Here is a 20,152-nt window from a genome sequence, read left to right as displayed (position 1 = left end):
ACTTTTTCGAGTCACCGTGACCTTGACCTTTGACCTAGTGACCTCAAAATCAATAGGGGTCATCTGCTTGTCATGATCAATGTACCTATGAAGTTTCATGATCCTAGGCACAAGCATTCTTGAGTTATCGTCTGACAACCACCTGGTGGACGGACAGACCGACAGACCGACCGACAGACCGACATGAGCAAAGCAATATACCCCCTCTTCTTCGAAGGGGGGCATAAAAATGAATAGGAAAAGTGGATATGGTTTCCATTCAGCAAGCAATGTCTATGGTTTGATAAGATCTTTGCTTAAGACGCAAAGAAATTGGACAATGGTTCCACCAGCAAAGATGACTCAAGTGTCCTACTGACCTTTAAAAACAAACAAAAACTACAGGTATTTAATGTATAATATTGCAACTATAAATATTGTTTCCCATGCCTTTTTTAAAACAGCAAGAACATGAGTATATGTACATTAAACAATATTTTTTAACTGTAGGTCTTCAAACTTGCACAGCTAAATCAAAGTAAACACAATGACTTACTCAAAAACCAAAGGCTGGTCGACCATCTTTGGTAATGCAAGGTAATTTTCTGAAAATAAAAAAATGTGCAGTCTTAACTGTAAACTTCTTATTTATATATCAATATAATGTTGTATTATTTTTACTAGCCGGCATATCATAATTGATATTACTGCATGAGTGTTTTAAGGCCATTCCTTAAAAATTAAGTATTAGCTTTTCCCATAAATCAAACCTTATGTTGTACCTACATGTTAATGTATAATCCTTTTTCTTACACAAGAAGTATTAGCTTTACCCATAGGAAACAGACCTTATATTTTACCTATAATGCTGAGGTTGTTGATGGAGTCAAGCTTAAGAAATTTAGTTGAACAAAATATACATCAAAATTGTGAAGTCTACAGTGTTGTTGTTTTTTTGTTCAAATTCAGTCACGTAGGATGACCCATTTCCAATCGAAAAAAGTATGTATTTTTCCCAAATGGGACCTAACAATTCCCAATTGAAGGTTAAAAGATAAAAATAAAATTAATGAGTCTTTACATTTAATTCATATCGAATCCAGCTCTATAAGAAGAAACTTAGTAAATATAATATTGATATTACTTATATTCTCAAATTTAAAGTATTTGTTAGCAAAAAATAAACAACACTAATTTCCAAATATTAGTCAAAACACGCTTTTTTCCCCAATGCAATGGGACCCCGCCCCATTCCAAATATGGTGATAAAAAACACTGGTCTACTAACCATCCATGAGATAAACTTCATAGAACGTTGTGATGTGATTAGTACAGGTACACACAGGCAAATGTATTTACGATAGCCTATAGAAACCTTTGACCCCCCCCCCCAAATGTACATCATTCATCATCAGACAGTGGGCTTATTAAATAACTTCATACAGGGCTTGAAGTAAGAGAAGTTTAATAGTAATTTACTCCCAGTTGCTGACACAGGGCTAATCAACAACAATAACTAAAGTTCCAAAATTTCCAGCATTTCAACAAGTAGAAAAATTCAAGTGATATTTTAAGTTTCTCTGTTGTTGTTTTTTCTGCAAGTATTGGCATCAAAACACTTTTAAACAAGAGCACCGCATAACCAGTGCCAACGCCTGACTGTGGGTTCAGTTTTGAATAAATGAAAGCTTGTCAGAATTGTTTGGTTTTTTTTAGAGGTCACAGTGAACTTCGACTTAGTGACCCAAAAATGAGTGTGGTGTGTAGAACTCATCAAGGTGCATCTACATATGAAGTTTCAAAGTTGTAGGTGAAAGCACTTTGATTTTAGAGCCAATGTTAAGGTTTTAGCATGGCGGGAAGGCGGACGCCGGACAGCAGACTCTGGACGGCAGACACTGGATGGCGGACGACAAGCTGGCTATGACAATACCTCGGGTTTTCTCTGAAAACAACTAAGCTAAAAAGTGCTGATCTTAAATAGACATTCAAGTTTTTATTTCATAGTTTATAGTTCTAATTCTAATTTGCTCAGGTAATAAAATGAGCAGAGACCTGTGTCTAAGTTTCCTTCATCACCCCAGTAAATCCTACAAGTAACAGCGCTGTTTTCTTTTCCAGGAATTGTTGAAGTGATCAGGAGGTCCATCTGCAGGTCACCATCAAAGTCTGCAGGAACTACGCTGGATATTGTAGCATGTTCCTCCAATGTAGAATTATCCATCAGTTTCTTATACTCATACTTTTTCTCACTATCTGCCAGGTACACAGACACATATGAACCTAAAATATTATTAAATAACATTTTATTATCATACAAAAATGTGTCACTATGTGTATGTTTTTCAATTTTTGTCAATTTTATGAAAACAAACTTTTTATTCATGACATAGTTAAAGCAATTATTGGTTTGCAAAATGTATCGTATTCAGTAAAAAGTAAGTAGAAAGAAGCCATAAATCAAATTTGCTTTGACCATTCATTTGATGGGAAACGGTGTCAGGTGATTGATATGTTTATTCACTAAGAATGTTAATCCATCTGCCCTAGTCATTTTGTGGACTTTTCAATAAATGCATATTATCAATCCTAACATATTTTTTCCTTCAGGCCATACTGGTTCAGGCCATACTGGTTATACTGGTTCAGGCCATACTGGTTCAGGCCATACTGGTTCAGGCCATACTGGTTATACTGGTTCAGGCCATACTGGTTCAGGCCATACTGGTTCAGGCCATACTGGTCAGGCCATACTGGTTCAGGCCATACTGGTTCAGGCCATACTGGTTATACTGGTTCAGGCCATACTGGTTCGGGCCATACTGGTTCAGGCCATACTGGTTATACTGGTTCAGGCCATACTGGTTCGGGCCATACTGGTTCAGGCCATACTGGTTCAGGGCATACTGGTTCAGGCCATACTGGTTTTGCCAGAATTGTGTTAGTTGCATACTATGATCTGTGTATCTTCTTCTAGTGACAGCATTCTGATAGGACTTGTTAATCATTATAAGAGATGAAATACAGAATATTCAATGCTAGTAATAAAATTCACATTACCGGTAGTTCATGTCTGAGCAAAAGCTGGTTTACTAACAGCACTTTTTAACATTTAAACATCTTGTTTGGAAGGTGGATTTAGAAATCTCCAAGTAAAGCCGGCGGATTTAGAACTCTGCAAGTAAAGTTTTTTCGCTGTTATTTAAGCAGCCCAATGAAACTGTCACCAATGTTAACATATTACGTAAATTAGTAGAATAAGAGTGTTGTAAAATAAATATCTCCTATTATTTACAATTGTATTGTTACATTATAATCCCTAATGGAGTTTATGCAACTTCATGGTGACAATTATCAGTGTCCATTCTAGAACGGGTGATTTCGCGATTCGCTCTATTTTTCAAAAGATTTCCAGCTTATGTGTAAGAAAATTTGCACACTCGATATCCATCAGTAATTTTTAAAGAGCAAAGTTATATTGACTTCACCAAAAATGTTTAAAGCTGATTTACTATCGTTTGTCAATTACATGTTTATCATTACGCAACTTAAAGGGGGAGCGTTGTTGTGTTGGAAAGTCAATATTGTCAAATGAGAGCACATGCTTGAATGAGCAACAGCATTCATAGACAGTCAATACCTGCAGTGAAATCATGCAGACGATGTGTGATGTAGTTGTGATGTAGTTGCCGTTAGTGCGTGGTTTTTCAGCAGTTTATTGGCTTTGTTATACATACCACACTTATCGGACCCTACTGTTTACACCTCTACGATGAAATCATGGCAAGTTACTTAGAAAACTGATGATGGGAAACAGGCGTTACTCTTGCGGAAATTGTGCATTTCATGCAAAATAAATGTATTGTCAAAACATTTATTTGACATGTTAAGCGTTTTTAAGCAATTATAGTTGAATTTATTACACCCAACTGTAAACGTTTTGTTGAATTCTTAAATGAGCATTATGAAACTTGTAATCCTTAACACACGTCCGAGTTTTAATGTTTACGTGACGCTAACAAATTCTTGCACAAAAAAAACACAGTGCTCATGTATTTCCTGTTGATAATTTGTCTCAGTTAAAAGCGCGTTAAAATCATGCTGCATGTACAACGTCACAACAACCACATGGAAAGAGTGGATGTATCGTTTTATGTATCACAATCTTGTAGCGCTGCACATTGGATATCATGAAAAGCATGCAAATCAGTAAATGTTTTTTATTTATTTAAATTATACAAAGCTACAATGTACCATGTGATAACAGATTTACGTTTTTTAGTCAAGTTAGTGCAATACTATGGAAAGTGCTGTTTTATTTAACGGCAGTTACTATAGTATTTCACAGTCACTGACCTGACAGTATGCAATAATGTAATTATGTTTAAGGAAAACAAGAGGGCCAAGATGGCCCTAGTTCGCTCACCTGAGTGGAGTCGCTTCATTCAATCTTTACCAAATGTCAAACTTGACCTTGATATTGTCCAGACAAACATCCAAGTCAAGTTTCACCATTATTTCATCTGCGAGTCATGATCAATGTACCTATGAAGTTTCATGATCCTAGGCGTAAGAATTCTTGAGTTATCATCCGGAAACCAGTTTTCTAAGTTGAGTCAACGTGACTTTGACAGCTATTGTGTGAATACGTTTTTTGGCACTGTGACCTTGACCTTTGACCAAGTGACCTGATAATCAATAGGGGTCATCTGCGAGTCATGATCAATAAACCTTTGAAGTTTCATTAACCTAGGCATAAGCGTTCTTGAATTATCATCCAGAAACCATTTTACTATTTCAGGTCACCGTGACCTTGACCTTTGACCTAGTGACCTGAAAATCAATAGGGGTCATCTGCGAGTCATGATCATAGTACCTATAAAGTTTCATGAACCTAGGCATAGGCGTTCTTGAGTTATCATCCAGAAACCATTTTACTATTTCAGGTCACCGTGACCTTGACCTTTGACCTAGTGACCTGAAAATCAATAGGGGTCATCTGCGAGTCATGATCATTGTATCTATGAAGTTTCATGATCCTAGGCATAAGCATTCTTGAGTAATCATCCAGAAACCATTTTACTATTTCGGGTCACCATGACCTTGACCTTTGACCTAGTGACCTGAAAATCAATAGGGGTCATCTGCGAGTCATGATCATTGTACCTATTTAGTTTCATGATCCTAGGCATAAGATTTCTTGAGCTATCATCCAGAAACCATTTTACTATTTCAGGTCACCGTGACCTTGACCTTTGACCTAGTGACCTGAAAATCAATAGGGGTCATCTTCGAGTCATGATCAATGTACCTATGAAGTTTCATGATCCTAGGCATAAGCGTTCTTGAGTTATCATCCAGAAACCATTTTTCTATTTCTGTTCAACGTGACCTTGACCTTTGACCTAGTGACCTGAAAATCAATAGGGGTTATCTGCCAGTCATGATCAATATATCTATGAAGTTTCATGATCCTAGGCATAAGCGTTCTTGAGTTATCATCAGGAAACCATTTTACTGCTTTGGGTCACTGTGACCTTGACCTTTGACCTAGTGACCTGAAAATCAATAGGGGTCATCTGCGAGTCATGATCAATGTACCAATGAAGTTTCATGATCCTTTGCATAAGCGCTCTTGAGTTATCATCCGGAAACCATCTGGTGGACGGACGGACCGACATAAGCAAAACAATATACCCCCTCTTCTTCGAAAGGGGGGGGGGCATAATGAGAAAACTGCCCCCCTCCCAGCAACCATGTTATTCAACTGACCGGAACCATTTTTGAACTCAACTCTCGTATCAAGGAAACAAATGTTCTGAGCAAATTTCATGAAAATTGGGCCAAAAATGTGACTTCTACTGTGAGTTCACATGTTTTCACTATATACATATAGAGAAAAATGCCCGGCCCACTCGCGGCCATGTTTTTTCACCATTCAACATTTTCAAACCCGTCCGAGACATCAATAAAACCAATGTTTTGACCAACTTTCATGATGATTGGGCAAAAATTGTGACTTCTAGAGTGTTTACAAGGTTTCTCTATAGCCAAATAGGGAAAACTGCCACTATATACATATAGAGAAAAATGCCCCGCCCACTGGCAGCCATGTTTTTTCACCGATCTCGACCATTTTCGAACTCTTCCGAGACATCAATTGAAACAATGTTTTGACCAACTTTCATGATGATTGGGCAAAAATTGTGACTTCTAGAGTGTTTACAAGGTTTCTCTATAGCCAAATACATGTAAGGAAAACTGCCCAGCCCACTGGCGGCCATGTTTTTCAACGGATCGGAACCACTTTTTCAACACAACCAAGATCTCATTAAGACAAACATTTTGACAAAGTAACATGAAGATTGGGCATGAAATGTGACTTCTTCAGTGTTACCAAGGTTTTTATTTTTTTTGACCTAGTGACCTAGTTTTTGACCAAGCAAAACCCAGTTTCGAACTTGGCCGAGATTTCATTGGGACAAAGCTTCTGACCAAGTTTCATGAAGATGGGACAAGAAATGTGGCCTCTTGAGTGTTTACGAGCAAATGTTTACGGACGGACGGACGTACATACGACGGACAAAGACCGGTCACAAAAGCTCTACTGAGCAATCAGGTGAGCTAAAAATGAAACATTAAAAGTAAAATGTATAAAAATTTTCAAACAGTTTTAACATCAAACGAGGGGTTCGAGAAGGATGTCCACTCTCATCATCGCTATTTATTATTGGCATCCAGTATCTATCACATCACATCCAATCAAATAAACACATAAAAGGCATATCACTAGAACCTGACGAAGAAATCAAACAGTCCCTATTTGCTGACGATGCAACTTATTTTTTAAACGACAATTACGATTCTTTCCATAACCTAATAGAATCGCTAACTGTTTACGGAATGACATCGGGTCTTAAACTAAACAAAAGTAAATGTACTGTGCTACGAGTAGGTAAATTAAAACAAAGTAATGTCCAATATAAACAAGAAATGAAATTTCATTGGACATCCGATGAAGCTACAACGTTAGGAATTACTTTCACAAATAATGAAAAAGATACAGTTCTTAAAAACATACTACCTAAATTACAGAATTTTAAAAACTGCTTAAAATCATGGCACCACCGTAAACTTACACTAATCGGAAAAAACACAGTATTGAAAACATTTGCACTCCCTAAATTAATTTATGTATTAACAGTCCTCCCAAATCCACCAAATGATGTTATTAACGATATAAAATCAGCAATATTTAATTTCATATGGGACGGTAAGCCTGATAAAATAAAACGAACTCAGTTAATTTAATCTGTAGAAAATGGAGGTATCCAATTAACGAACATTGACTCATTCTTGAATGCAATCAAATGCAGCTGGGTTAAAAGATACCTAGATAATACCAATACGAGTAAATGGAAATTATTCTACCAGAAAATCCTAAAAAAATATGGTGACTCTTTACTCTTTGAATGTAACATCAACAATACTATCCTACATGAAATTGCAAACGAAAACATATTTCTGTCTGATGTTCTATCAGCATGGAGTGATGTCACTCATAACCTAGAAACCCAAACCAGCAGCAAAACTATATTATGGAACAATAAAGACATAACTTCAAACAATAAGACGTTTTTCTATAAAGACTGGTTTGAACGAAGCATTAAATATGTCGACCAATTATATGACTACAGAATTAAGGATTTCTACTCTTTTGATAATATATGCTACATATACGGAATACCTTCAAATAATTTTCTGAAGTACTACACACTAATCAAAAGCATACCCATACATATTAAATCTGAAATCAATACAAATAATACACCATGTACTCAAACAACATTCGTAGAAAACATACTTGGAAGAAAAAACAAAACGAACAAAATATTTTACACATTACAAATTACAAACCCTACAGAAAACTCCAAAACCCAAAATAAATGGCAAGTTCTTTTCGAAGAACATGAACTTAATTGGAAACACATATTTACCATGCCACATAAAGCAACTACTGAAAGCACACTGAGAAATTTTCAATATAAATACATACATAGAATTATAGCTACAAATAAATATCTCTTTAAATGCAAATTATCTTACTCAAATCTGTGTGACTTCTGCAGTGAAAACATCGAAACTATAGAACATCTTTTTTGGGAGTGCAAACACATCCAGCCTATTTGGAATCAACTAGTATCTTTTCTTGAACAACAGCAACTAAATGTTAAACTATCTTTCTTAAATGTAAGCTTCGAAATTAACTCATTGAAATCAATAGACTGTAATAATATTGTGAATTTTATTCTTATAATGATGAAATATTTTATCTATAACATGAAGTACAAAAAACAAGTACCAAATTTTAATTGTTTTATCCATAGTCTTAAACTAAAAATCCAGATTGAGAAAGAAATAGCCCTCAGTAATGACACATTACAAATCTTTGAACAAAAATGGAATCAGATTAAATTCTCATAATGTTTGTCCCCTTATATATATTTCACTCTAATGTTAGTTTATCTTTCTAAATTATTTTTGTATATTTTTTTTCAATCTTATAAGATCATTGTGAATCAACAACAAAACACACAAATCCAGTATGCTTTCTTCCGACTTTATACAACTCATCATTTTTCATAACTATTATTCTGTTTTTCTTTTCTTTTCTCTTTAAAAAAAAGATATATTAGCATATCTTGTATAACATGTCTAAACTTTATTGCTTTGTACAATCACTATGTTGGATGATCATATACATGTATACATTGTATGTATTATATTGAATAAAAAAAAAATAAAAAAAATGGGAAATGATAATTGCCCCCATAATCCTCAAAAAACCCTATTTTTCAAAGTGAGGGGGAATTACTCCCTACTTTTGGATTTCTAGAATAGACACTGCAATTATGTATATTGACTCTTGAAATGTGTCAAACTGTCAATATAAATTATTGTTATTATTATCCCCACGCTTTTTGAAAAGCGTGGGGATATTGTGGTAATCTTCGCCGCCTATCCGTCCGTCCTGGCCACTATCTCCTCTTACACTTTTAGCACTAGAACCTTGAAACTTACACACATGGTAGCTATGAGCATATGTGCAACCCTGCACTATTTGGAATTTTGATCTGACCCCTGGGTCAAAAGTGATGGGGTTCGGGGTGGGGCCACGTCAGAGATTTTCACTCATTTTTTAAATGTTATTTTACATTAACTTCTTCATTTCTTCGCCGATTTACTTTAAATTGATACTCTTATGGCAATACGGTCAATGTCAACTATGCATGGCCCCATTACCAACCCTGGGGGGCTCCCTGGGTCAAACATGCGGTGTGGGGATACGCGTCGGCTTCGCCGCGCCATTTCTAGTTAATATGATGAACAAAGATTGACTCTAGCAAAGAAAATTAATGGCACCAGCTTTTTTTACCCAGTGCAACCCACACTATCTGTATGTGCACACATTGTTTTTTCCAGACAAAGAATGCCAACATTGTGAACCCTAGTGTCAATTATCAATAGTTTCAATAAAAACTAGATGCAAGAGGAGTCTGTGTTACAACAACAAGTCCTGTCAACCAAATAGAATGCATAATTGCAATTAAGCATCATAAATAGAAGGTCTATCAAGCCATTGTTTAATTTAGTTGGTAACTAAAAGAGTGTAAGCAATCTGTAACACTTTAAAGAAAAGATGCAATATATAACGTGTGATGATGTTAAATTTATTTTAGATTATTGAATTGTTTGAGACTGATGTTTTTTAAGTGGAGGAGCCCTGTAGTGCGCTAAGTAACAGTGAACGTTTGCTTACGTTTGCTATTTAACGCTTGGATTGCCGCAAACTTTTGAGAACCGAAGCAAACCCTCTTGGGAGGTAGTGTGCTTGCAAAACCAAAGTCTAGTGGGTTAAGTTTCAGCGAACGTTTCCTATTGAACGCTTGGTTCGCAGCAAACCGAAGCGAACCCTCCCTGCGAGCCGAAGTGACCCCTCTCAGGAGGTAGTTTGCTAGTGTAAACAATAGTTCAATAAGACTGAATCGGACACTAACGATCATTGGCGAACGTTCGCTGTAACTGAACCCACTACAGATAGCAGTCTGTTTTAATCTATGGCTAAGGACAGAGTCCCGGACTTCATGTTCTAAAAAATTAAAATGTTCGCAAAAACTGGTTAGTCACAATAATTTTATGTAATAAACAAGAGTGCCAAACTGTCACAAGATACGCATGTTTTAAAGCTTTGGACAACTTGATAACTTTACCATGACACCTATTTGAACTTGACCTACATATCATCTAGACCCAACTTCTGACCAAAGTTGGTGAAGATCTGATGAAAACTACTTCAATTAGAGAGCGGGCACCATGCTAAATGCTTGAAATGCACTAAGTGACCTCTTGACCTAGTTTTTTACCTGGCATGACCCATATTTGAACTTGACCTACATGTAGATATTGTCTAGACACAACTTCTGACCCAATTTGGTGACGATCGGATGAAAACTACTTCAAGTACTAATTTAGAGAGCGGACACCGTGCTAAATGCTTGAAATGGTTTAAGTGACCCTGTGACCTAGTTTTTGACCTGGCATGACCCATATTCGAACTTGACCTAAATATTGTCTAGATACAACTTCTCACCAAGTTTGGCGATTATCGGATGAAAACTACTTCAATTAGAGAGCGGACACCATGTTAAATTCTTGAAATGCACTAAGTGACCCCGTGACCTAGTTTTTGAACCGGCATGACCCATATTTGAACTTGACCTAGATATTGTCCAGATACAACTTCTGACCAAGTTTAGTGAAGATCGGATGAAAACTACTTCAATTAGAGAGGGGACACCATGCAAAATGCTTGAAATGCACAAAGTGACCCTGTAACCTAGTTTTTGACCCGGCAAGACCCAGATTCGAACTTGACCTAGATATTGTTTAGATACAACTTCTGACCAAGTTTGGTGAAGATCAGATAAACACTATTTGAATTAGAGAGCGGACACTGCTGTGGACGCCGCCTGCCCGCCCGCCCATCCACCCGCCAGCCGCCAAGGTGAAACTATCATATGTCCCAGTTTTTTAAAACGGGCCAGGGTTTTCCACAGGCCATTAAACGGTCCCTTGCCGGGGCGCTTGAATTTCGAAATCAGAGTCCCCGGGGCGCTTGAACTTTTCCGATCAGTGCATTTTTATAGTAAAAGAAAATAGAGAATGTGAAGAAATTCAAGGTTTCTTTATCAGTGTATCAATATTCCCTGTTTTAAAAGAGCACTTGGTACCTACTTTCGCATGTAATCGCCATAAACACCACATGGGGTCATAGATAATCCACTGATAGGAGATAGCATGACGCGCGTATCGATTATTCTAGCCACATTACACAGTCATTTATTTTGGCACGGATGTAACACAGGAAACTCTCAGGTAACTTTCCAGTCGTCAAACTGTGATGTTCATCGTCAAATCGTTTACGCGAATGCTTATGAGGGCGGGGTTAACTATTGATATTATTTTTTATTGACGTCGAGCACGAAGTAAGAGTTTATCACAGCTTGATTAGCAAGGAGTTGTACCATTTACGTAATATTAAACCGGTAACTAGAACAGTACATTAAAGACAGTTTCGGGCATCATCATCACACCTTTTCACTGTAAACAAGTGTTACTCATGACACAATTAATACGAGAAATTAATTGCAAGTGGTAAGCAATAACTTACTTGTAGCGAGTAAGTTTTGCAAATATGCCAACACAATTCAATTCCAGTACATGTTTATTTCATCATGTCCATTTATAGAACAGATCAACTTCGTTTTTCTGACATTTATTAGACACGTAATGCGCTTTAACAAATAATCGTTGAATTAATTACGCACAACTGTCAATGTTTCGTTTGATTTTCAAATGAGCATTATCAATTTGTAATCCGAAACACGCTTCCGAATTTTAATGCTAACGCGACATTAACAAATTGTAGCGTCAAATAAACAGTGTATTATCCTTTGTCTTAATAAAAAGCGCGCGAAAAATATGCAGACATGTAGAACGTCGCATGGAAAGTGTGGATGTATTTTGTGCTGTATAAAAACATGAAAATCATGTCAGGCGATTTACGCGTGTTCTGTGAAAAAAAAAACACCCTGATTGGAGATATTTCATCACATCTTTAAATAGTAACACATGCCAAAATTTATTTGATACTTAAGAAAATATGGCGAATTTGTTTTTAATTCTTGAGCACTTTTATCGTAAATATTTACCAGAATTTGCTTTAAAACTGGAATATACGGGATTATCGGGTAATGAGTAGCGACTGGAAAAGTAGTAAGTATGCAGTAATAGATAGAAGGTATGGTTGATACGGATACAGTACAGCCAAAGCGGAACAAACGTATTTTGCGATCCGCGGCGGCAAGGTGAAACGAGTCGATGCCAAGTCAGTCGTCGAAGCCGCGTCAGTATGCGGCGGCAAGTCGCATTTCGCCTCGAAACTTCGCATCTGTCCGCCGAGGCATGCCGCGATCCGCGACATGATGCCGAGTCGCTGGCATCATGAAATAAAAAATCTTTTAAAAATTATTAGTTACATGTAGTTAACAAATTTTGAAATAACAATTATAATAATAATTAAAATCATAATAAATTTATTGTGCGCGGATTGTATTAGCATATACATGTAAGCATTGTTAATGTGTCTGGCCAATTAAGTTTGTTTCCCACCCGTAGTGTATGTATTTCACACATAAACAAGGTCACGTAATTATGTTTTCGCACATACAAGTGGTCATGGCTCCAGCATATGGTGGATTTATAAATTAATTGCATGTTGATTTTGCTATAATATTTAAGCTGAGAAAATTAGCAGTTTGAAGCCACATCAATAATCAAGACGGTGATGACGTATTTGTTGTTTTGTTAATTATCAGCTTATTATAACTATTGTTTGAATATGCGTATATAAACACGTTTTATTTTGTTCATATTATATAGTTAATATCGCTACTAACTACCCGATAATCCCGTATATTCCATTTTTGAAGCAAATGCTGGTAAATATTTACGATACACAAACATTCTGGATATTTCCTTTAGTATCAAATACATTTTGGCATTTGTTACTATTTAAAGAGATGATGAAATAACGTCTAATCGGGGCGTTTTTTCCCCACTAAACACGCGATTTACGCCTGACGTGATGTTCATGTATTTATACAACACAAAATACACCCAAACTGTCCAAACGACGTTCTACATGTCTGCATAATTTGTGCGCGCTTTTTATGAAACAAAGGATATTTCAGCACTGTTCATTTGACGCTAGAATTTGCCAAATGTCGCGTTAGCATTAAAATTCGGAAGTGTTTCGGATTACAAATTTAATAATGATTATCGAACGAAACATTAACAGTTGCGCGTAATTAATTCTACGCTACACATTCATGTATGTACATGTAGGTGGATATCTTTTCACTCGATCCGCCGCGTACGTATGCGGCGGATTTACTCCGCGAAAGTACGCGAGGTTAATACAGACTCGGCGTCGTTGCGCGGATCGATGCCGAGTGCGACCGCGCTACGCCGCGTCAACACACGATTCGGCCGCCTTGTGCTAATAATCTGGCCGTGGCGTAGCCGCGGATTATGTTTGTGCCGCTTTGGCTGTACTGTATATTAAGAAATTGATCGAGACGAGATTATGCGTATCTATGCGGGAAAGGGTAAAATATAAATAAAGGGTAAAATATAAATAGTCACTTAAAATTTATTTGATACAATAGAAAAACGGCAAGGTTTGTGTTTAAAAATTAATTGAGAGCTTTTATCGTCAGTATTTACCAGAAAGTGATTTATAAAATCGGAATAAACCGTATTATCGGGTAATAAATAAAAGCTTGAAAAGTCATAAGTACAGTAATAGAGTCGGGTGGAAATGGATGTATTGGGGACTAGTTCGAGTCGGGATTTTACTATCTATGCGGAAAAGTTTTAAAACAATTAAACAATATATTTTATATTTTTAAATGACTGGGGGATTTTCTTGAAGAGTCATAGCGAACCAAATGACGTCTTTTGACGCTATTTTTATTTGAGTTATAACGCACCACAGAACGTCAATTGACACATTAAATTAAATAAAATCAATGTCGAGAGTGGACACCTCTCCCAAACCACCCCTATCAACCCCGGGGCACCTAACAAAAATTCTGTGGAAAGCACTGCGGGCGTATAAAAAAAGGAATAGTTACAATCTATTGCATTTCCTATTTATCCTGAATTGTAGTTGCAATATTACAACTACCAGCTATATGAAGCTTGGTTCGCTTTTTGTTGGACCTATATACACATAAAAGCTTTAAGTATAACTATTCCGAATAAATGTGTTATCCGAATTTTCATAACAACCTTTATCCGAAATAACAAATATGTCTGTGTGCTTGTCAGCGTCGAAATCACCAAACGCCGCGATGTATCCGCTAGGTGTATGACCAAATATTTTGTCTGTCACGTCTGATAGTGAAAGATATTGACAAATAAAGTTAAATAGTAATATTTTCGACAAAATATGACACATTTTGCTAATACGGAAGTTAATTTTGTAAATACAGTCTGGTTCCTTACTTCGGGTCAGGACGGTCCGAATTTATTACGCCAAAACAAGAACGTTATTTATTTATTTATTTATATATTTACATTCTAGGTCAAACGCATATAACAATATCACAATACATAAAAGCATAAAAACATAGTTACACCAATGTTATTCTGACAGCTGTTATTATCAAATACTATATACATATTTAAATAAATATAATAATAATATATATATATATATATATATATATATATATATATATATATATATATATATATATATATATATATATATATATATATATATAATAAAAGTAAAAACACGTGTCTGGGATTTTAAAGATATATTGATTTAGCCAACGCGTTTCGCATAGCTCATCAGGGCATAATACAATATATTACAACGTCAAAATATTGACTAATGTTATATATTATATAACAGTTATAAACATTAGTTATCAATTGAAATGCAATAACTGAACTATGGAAAACCCATTAAGCTAAAAACTTATGTCCAATGGGTCCATTAAAAGTACGAGAAAACACAAGATGTGTTTGTGAAACACATTGTCTCCCTATATGACGTTTGACCTTGTAGGATGACCTTGACCTTGACCATTCACTACTCAAAATGTGCAGCTCCATGAGATAAACATGCATTTCAAAAATAAAATTGCTAGCTTCAATATTGCAGAAGTGACATTACATGAGCAATTTTGACCCATATATTTGACCTTAAAGGATGACCTTGACCTTGACCTTTCACCACTAAAAATGTGCAGCTCCATAAGATACACATGCATGCCAAATATCAAGTTGCTATCTTCAATATTGCAAAAGTATTCATAAAATTAGCGATTTGGGCCACATATATTTGACCTCTGACCTTGAAGGATGACCTTGTCCTTGACTTTTCACCACTCAAAATGTGCACCTCCATGAGATACACATGCATGCCAAATATCAAGTTGCTATCTTCAATATTGCAAAAGTACTCATAAAATGAGCGATTTTGGCCACATATATTTGACAATCTGACCTTGAAAGATGACCTTGACCTTGACCTTTCACCACTCAAAATGTGCAGCTTCATGAGATACACATGCATGCCAAATATCAAGTTGCTATCTTGAATATTGAAATACTGCAAAAGTGTACATTAAATGAGCGATTTTGACCCACATATTTGACCTTTGACCTTGAAGACCTATCAGTCTGTAGACCCAGAGTATTTGAATGTATTTTTAAATAAGCATTTGTCACAGTTATTATGAAATTACTTTTTCCAGATCTTGATGATTTTTCAAACTTCTCGCTGAGATATGAAGGACATTTTCCATAATAAATTTTATGCATATAACTTTATTTAGGTTGTTTCACTCTGTTTACCACATTTAACATTTTCAATTGTACAAAATCATCATTGGTAATGGAGGTTCTTGGTTCGTAATCTTCAATAAATCTCAAAATTTTATTTTGCATGACGTTTTGTCGGACAAGGCAATGAAGGCAAACGAAATGTACACATGAGCAATAAACAATGTGCATTCAATCATTCACAACAATGCATTCTTTTAACTTCACTTTTTTTCAAATTAAATTACAACATAACATGTATGATAATCTTTTAAACACGTATTCTGTTACATTCCATAAACAATCAATGCGTGGTGAAAAATGTAATTATAATTATCAATATATATCACGGATAACCATTTAAAATGAAACCTCGAAAATCACAAAGAAATTCATTTTCATATTAAAGTTGAAAGCGAACCAATATTGCGCATTTTTCCAATATGTATAAAATTATGTGACATGCAGTTCATGGAACTTATATGAAAGTTTCAACTATATTTATTTGGGAAAAATTATATCCCAACTGAAAAAGAAAAAATAATAATGAGCCATATGAGGACACATATGATGTGATCTCACGTTGTATAATTTTTACCTACGAATACTATTGTATGGTTGAAATATATATGCACTTCATAACAAGAATTTCATTCGGTGGAAAAGCAACTAACATGGGAAAAAACTACAACATCAAGTAAACTTTTGTTTTAAATGTTTCACCATCATTATATTTCGGGATATACGCCTTATAGCTTTTTAAACCCTTTTTAAACCTATTAGTTTATATGTGTTACTTTTATGTAATTAATATATTATTATGTTACACTTGTTTAACTGTAAACAATTAAAAAAAAGTTCAGATATGTAGAATATCACTCGGATTTCCAACTTGAAATCCTCCAGATCTAGATGGATAGAACTCGTGAATTCAGTGCCTATTGTTTTCAGTTTTAAACGGGAGTTTTCGGCTGACTTAGAGCCAAACACCACGCAGCGGTTATCTCCCAACGGCTACTGGCGATAATCACTGCCATCACAAGGAAGGGTGGATTTTTTGTTAAAGTATTATATAGAGTGGTGCGGCGGTCTAGTGGTAACACACTGGTCTACCATTCCAGAGGTCCCCGGTTCAATTCCTGACCGGAGCACTGGACATTTCAGAAATGCTCCAAGTGTTTCCCACCCAACTAGAGATGTACTGGTATGAAACCCAGGTAATTCTCGCGTGTATCGGTGCTATACACTTAGCACGTAAAAGAACCAAGGGATCTTTTCGCAAAGAGCTAGGGTATCGCACCCGGATTCCTTGTATTTCTTTTGCTTGCTGTCTCTTCAGCAAAAATCAAAAGGACCCGATTGGAAATAAGTGCTTGCACTTAATGGGTTATCCTTGACCGCAAGGTCAAAAGAAATACATACCGGTAGTATCATTTTCTATTATATTTTGAAATAGTGTATACTTTTTGTTAAATAATAATTAAAATACATATATTTAGAAAGAAGTAAAAAAAGCATGTCGTTGCCGTTGATACCTTAAGATGTCATTATTGTATCACGTGGCTCGGCATTTATTTCGTGGTTGGTTATATAGAAAGGGATTTGATCGAGCATATTTTTCGACCGTTTTAACTTGGGACCGGTTTAAATTGTACCAACCAGTCTAAAATCAACTTTCATTTTAATAACAACAACAACAACAAAATGTCAAGGACGAATGTCAAATAAAAGAGTAAATACATGTTCATATAAGGTTTTTAATTCACGCGCATTGAAGATTATTTAATCAGCTGCAAATGTTGCAGTAGTAGACATGGCTTTGAATTCGCCAGTGAAGCGTCGTTTATCGAGCGTCAGTTACGAAGTAGGGGCAATATTAAGTGGCAGAGCGGGATCTACTCAGATAAATGACAACAGAATCAGTGGGTTGGAGGAATCAACCCCAGAAAAGGATCTCAAAAAAGAACTAGACGAGCAATATGCCGTCTGTAAGTCACGTTAATGCTTAATTAAATTACAACGTATTGTTTGTTATTGGGTTGAGTAACTGTATTTCCTCAGTCATTGAAATTGAGATTTAAATTTACAAGCAAGTCAGGCTAGAACTATGAAAATTTGAACAAGCCCGAGTCAGATTTTACTGGCCCAAACATTTTTGTTAAAAATGCAGATAAACATAACATAAAACATCCAAAGAAGCATTCATTTATTCAATCTTTAGAATACAACACAAATCTCTTATTAATTTCATCCTCATCCAAGTTAGCTTCCTCGTCATCTGAGCCAGTCTCTTTCAGATCCTAAAATAAGAAGAAATTAATTTCACACACGGATTTCAATCAAATCACAATTATAAATATATACATAAAGTTTAGGTAAAAAATTAGCAGAAAGTTATCCCATATATCCATGTGAAAGAGAGAGCAAACCTGAACCACTCGAAAATACAGTACACTCCACGCGTTTTCCCCAAAAAACGCGCTCCCTCCGCGGGTTTTTTCTGCTAGCGAGTGTTCACGCGGCGTTGGAAGAGCGAGGTGAACTCGATAAAACGCTCGGCGTTACGCCGCGTTCGCTAATTCCCGCGGCGTGTATTACTTTAGGCTAGTCGGTAAATGCAGACACCTTCCGTTCTTATCAGTGATCGCCTCGCAACGCCTCGTTAGCAGTGTGCTACTGGGCATGCCAAAAAATAAAAACATTGTTATAATAAATTGTTTAAATACTGTAGTACATGTATAAAAAGATAATTGTATAGAAAATTAATACGTATAAAAATTATGTTTTTTAATTCACAGGTACGTCTACAATATGAATTAGTCTAATATAATACATTTGACAAATTAATATTTAAATCATAACACATACGACACAAGAATAAATGTTCCGTAAAATTTCCAAATGAGAATAATAATTAGTAATCCGAGACACACTACGATTTTTAATTGTTAACACGACGTTTACAAATGCTTCCAATATACAGTCATATATATTTCCCGACAAAAGCGCGCGAAAATTATGCTGCAATGTACAAGGTCAAGGTACAATGTATACTCCTGCAAAGCGTGCGTGTATTGATTTTTTTTATACAAACTTTGTAGCGCAGAGAACATTGTTGATTTCGGTTAAAAGTTTCTTTGGTATTTATTAACGAAATTATATCGCGAATAAGTTGATATTTCTTCTAAAATAATTTCAAATCGAACACGCCGAATCTTTATCGTTACGGTATTTTAGTAGAGTAATTATTTTAACACTAATTGTACTGTAAACTGATTACAGAAGACATCTGGGCGGAACTGGATTTTAAGTGTTTGACGTTATGAAAACACGCAAAGCTTGTCTACTGACCTATTGTGTAGACTGCTGTATTCGGTGTTTTGACAAAAGGGATTAACATGTGTGAATGTCACTCTGCCGATTTGGTCCATAATTACTGGTAAACATTGTTTAGAATGTCGACGCAACAAGAATACAACTGTGAATATTAAATGCAATTATCAACTCAATAGTTACAACCTTTTAGCAATCAATGGAATAACCTACAAACAAAGAGAAAATCAATGCATTAGCGAGCAGAGAATAGACTTTGTTCCGACAATTAAAACCATTCCTTATGCATTCGTTGAACGTGTTTACTTGAGTAAGTTATGCCTTTAGACAGGAAGCGGCTTTTCTTTGATTACGTCAAACTGTCAATTCACACAGATTTGCGAGATTTTTAGGGTCCTTGGTCATTTGTATACATGTTCATTATAGAAAATCACCTGCTAACATGAAAACTTTGGATTAAATTATCAAAATAAAAACAATGTTGCAAACTGTGTTTATATTAATTGGTAAGTATTAGTTAAAAGACGACGTTTTGTGTGTCGTAAATCAACGAAATTTCTATACAACCACAACTACTTCTACAACCACGTCGGGATCGATCTATCTTGGTTGTTTTTTTTAATTGTAAATATTATACTACATGTACATGTATGCACTTGTAATAAATGTAATTTTATTTGAAAATCAGGAAGTCAAACAAAATTAAATTGATCGTTATCTCGTAAAACGCGGAGTTTCCCCCGCGTTGCCAACGCCGAGGGCCGCCGCGTCGGTTAATCAGTTTTGCCGATCGTTAACCGCCGCGTCCAAAATCATGCAAACGCCGCGTATAGCGGGATTTTCTTAATCTCCCTCCAGGTCGAAACCCGCGGAGTATGGA

The 20,152-nt window shown here is 35.8% G+C and overlaps 2 protein-coding genes across 5 annotated transcripts in view; one reads left to right on the top strand and one right to left on the bottom strand.

Moving 5' to 3' along the window:
- Positions 1-14,596, bottom strand: part of LOC127838677 (T-cell immunomodulatory protein-like) — a 75,083-nt gene extending 60,487 nt beyond the window's left edge. For all 3 annotated transcript variants that reach the window (XM_052366547.1, XM_052366545.1, XM_052366546.1), the window contains exons 1-3: positions 14,395-14,596; positions 2,035-2,262; positions 536-584 (exon numbers count right to left, since the gene is read on the bottom strand). In XM_052366547.1, the coding sequence (XP_052222507.1) occupies positions 536-584; positions 2,035-2,262; positions 14,395-14,563 (446 nt within the window). In that variant the 5' untranslated portion in view covers positions 14,564-14,596. The remainder of the gene's footprint in view (positions 1-535; positions 585-2,034; positions 2,263-14,394) is intronic.
- A 3,036-nt stretch (positions 14,597-17,632) lies between these two features.
- Positions 17,633-20,152, top strand: part of LOC127838674 (phosphorylase b kinase regulatory subunit beta-like) — a 59,065-nt gene continuing 56,545 nt past the window's right edge. For both annotated transcript variants that reach the window (XM_052366543.1, XM_052366542.1), the window contains exon 1: positions 17,633-17,927. In XM_052366543.1, coding sequence (XP_052222503.1) covers positions 17,753-17,927 — 175 coding nt within the window. In that variant the 5' untranslated portion in view covers positions 17,633-17,752. The remainder of the gene's footprint in view (positions 17,928-20,152) is intronic.

This window comes from Dreissena polymorpha, chromosome 7 (genome assembly GCF_020536995.1).
Source record: "Dreissena polymorpha isolate Duluth1 chromosome 7, UMN_Dpol_1.0, whole genome shotgun sequence".
NCBI classification, from domain to species: domain Eukaryota; kingdom Metazoa; phylum Mollusca; class Bivalvia; order Myida; family Dreissenidae; genus Dreissena; species Dreissena polymorpha.
This window is presented reverse-complemented; position numbering and strand designations above follow the sequence as displayed.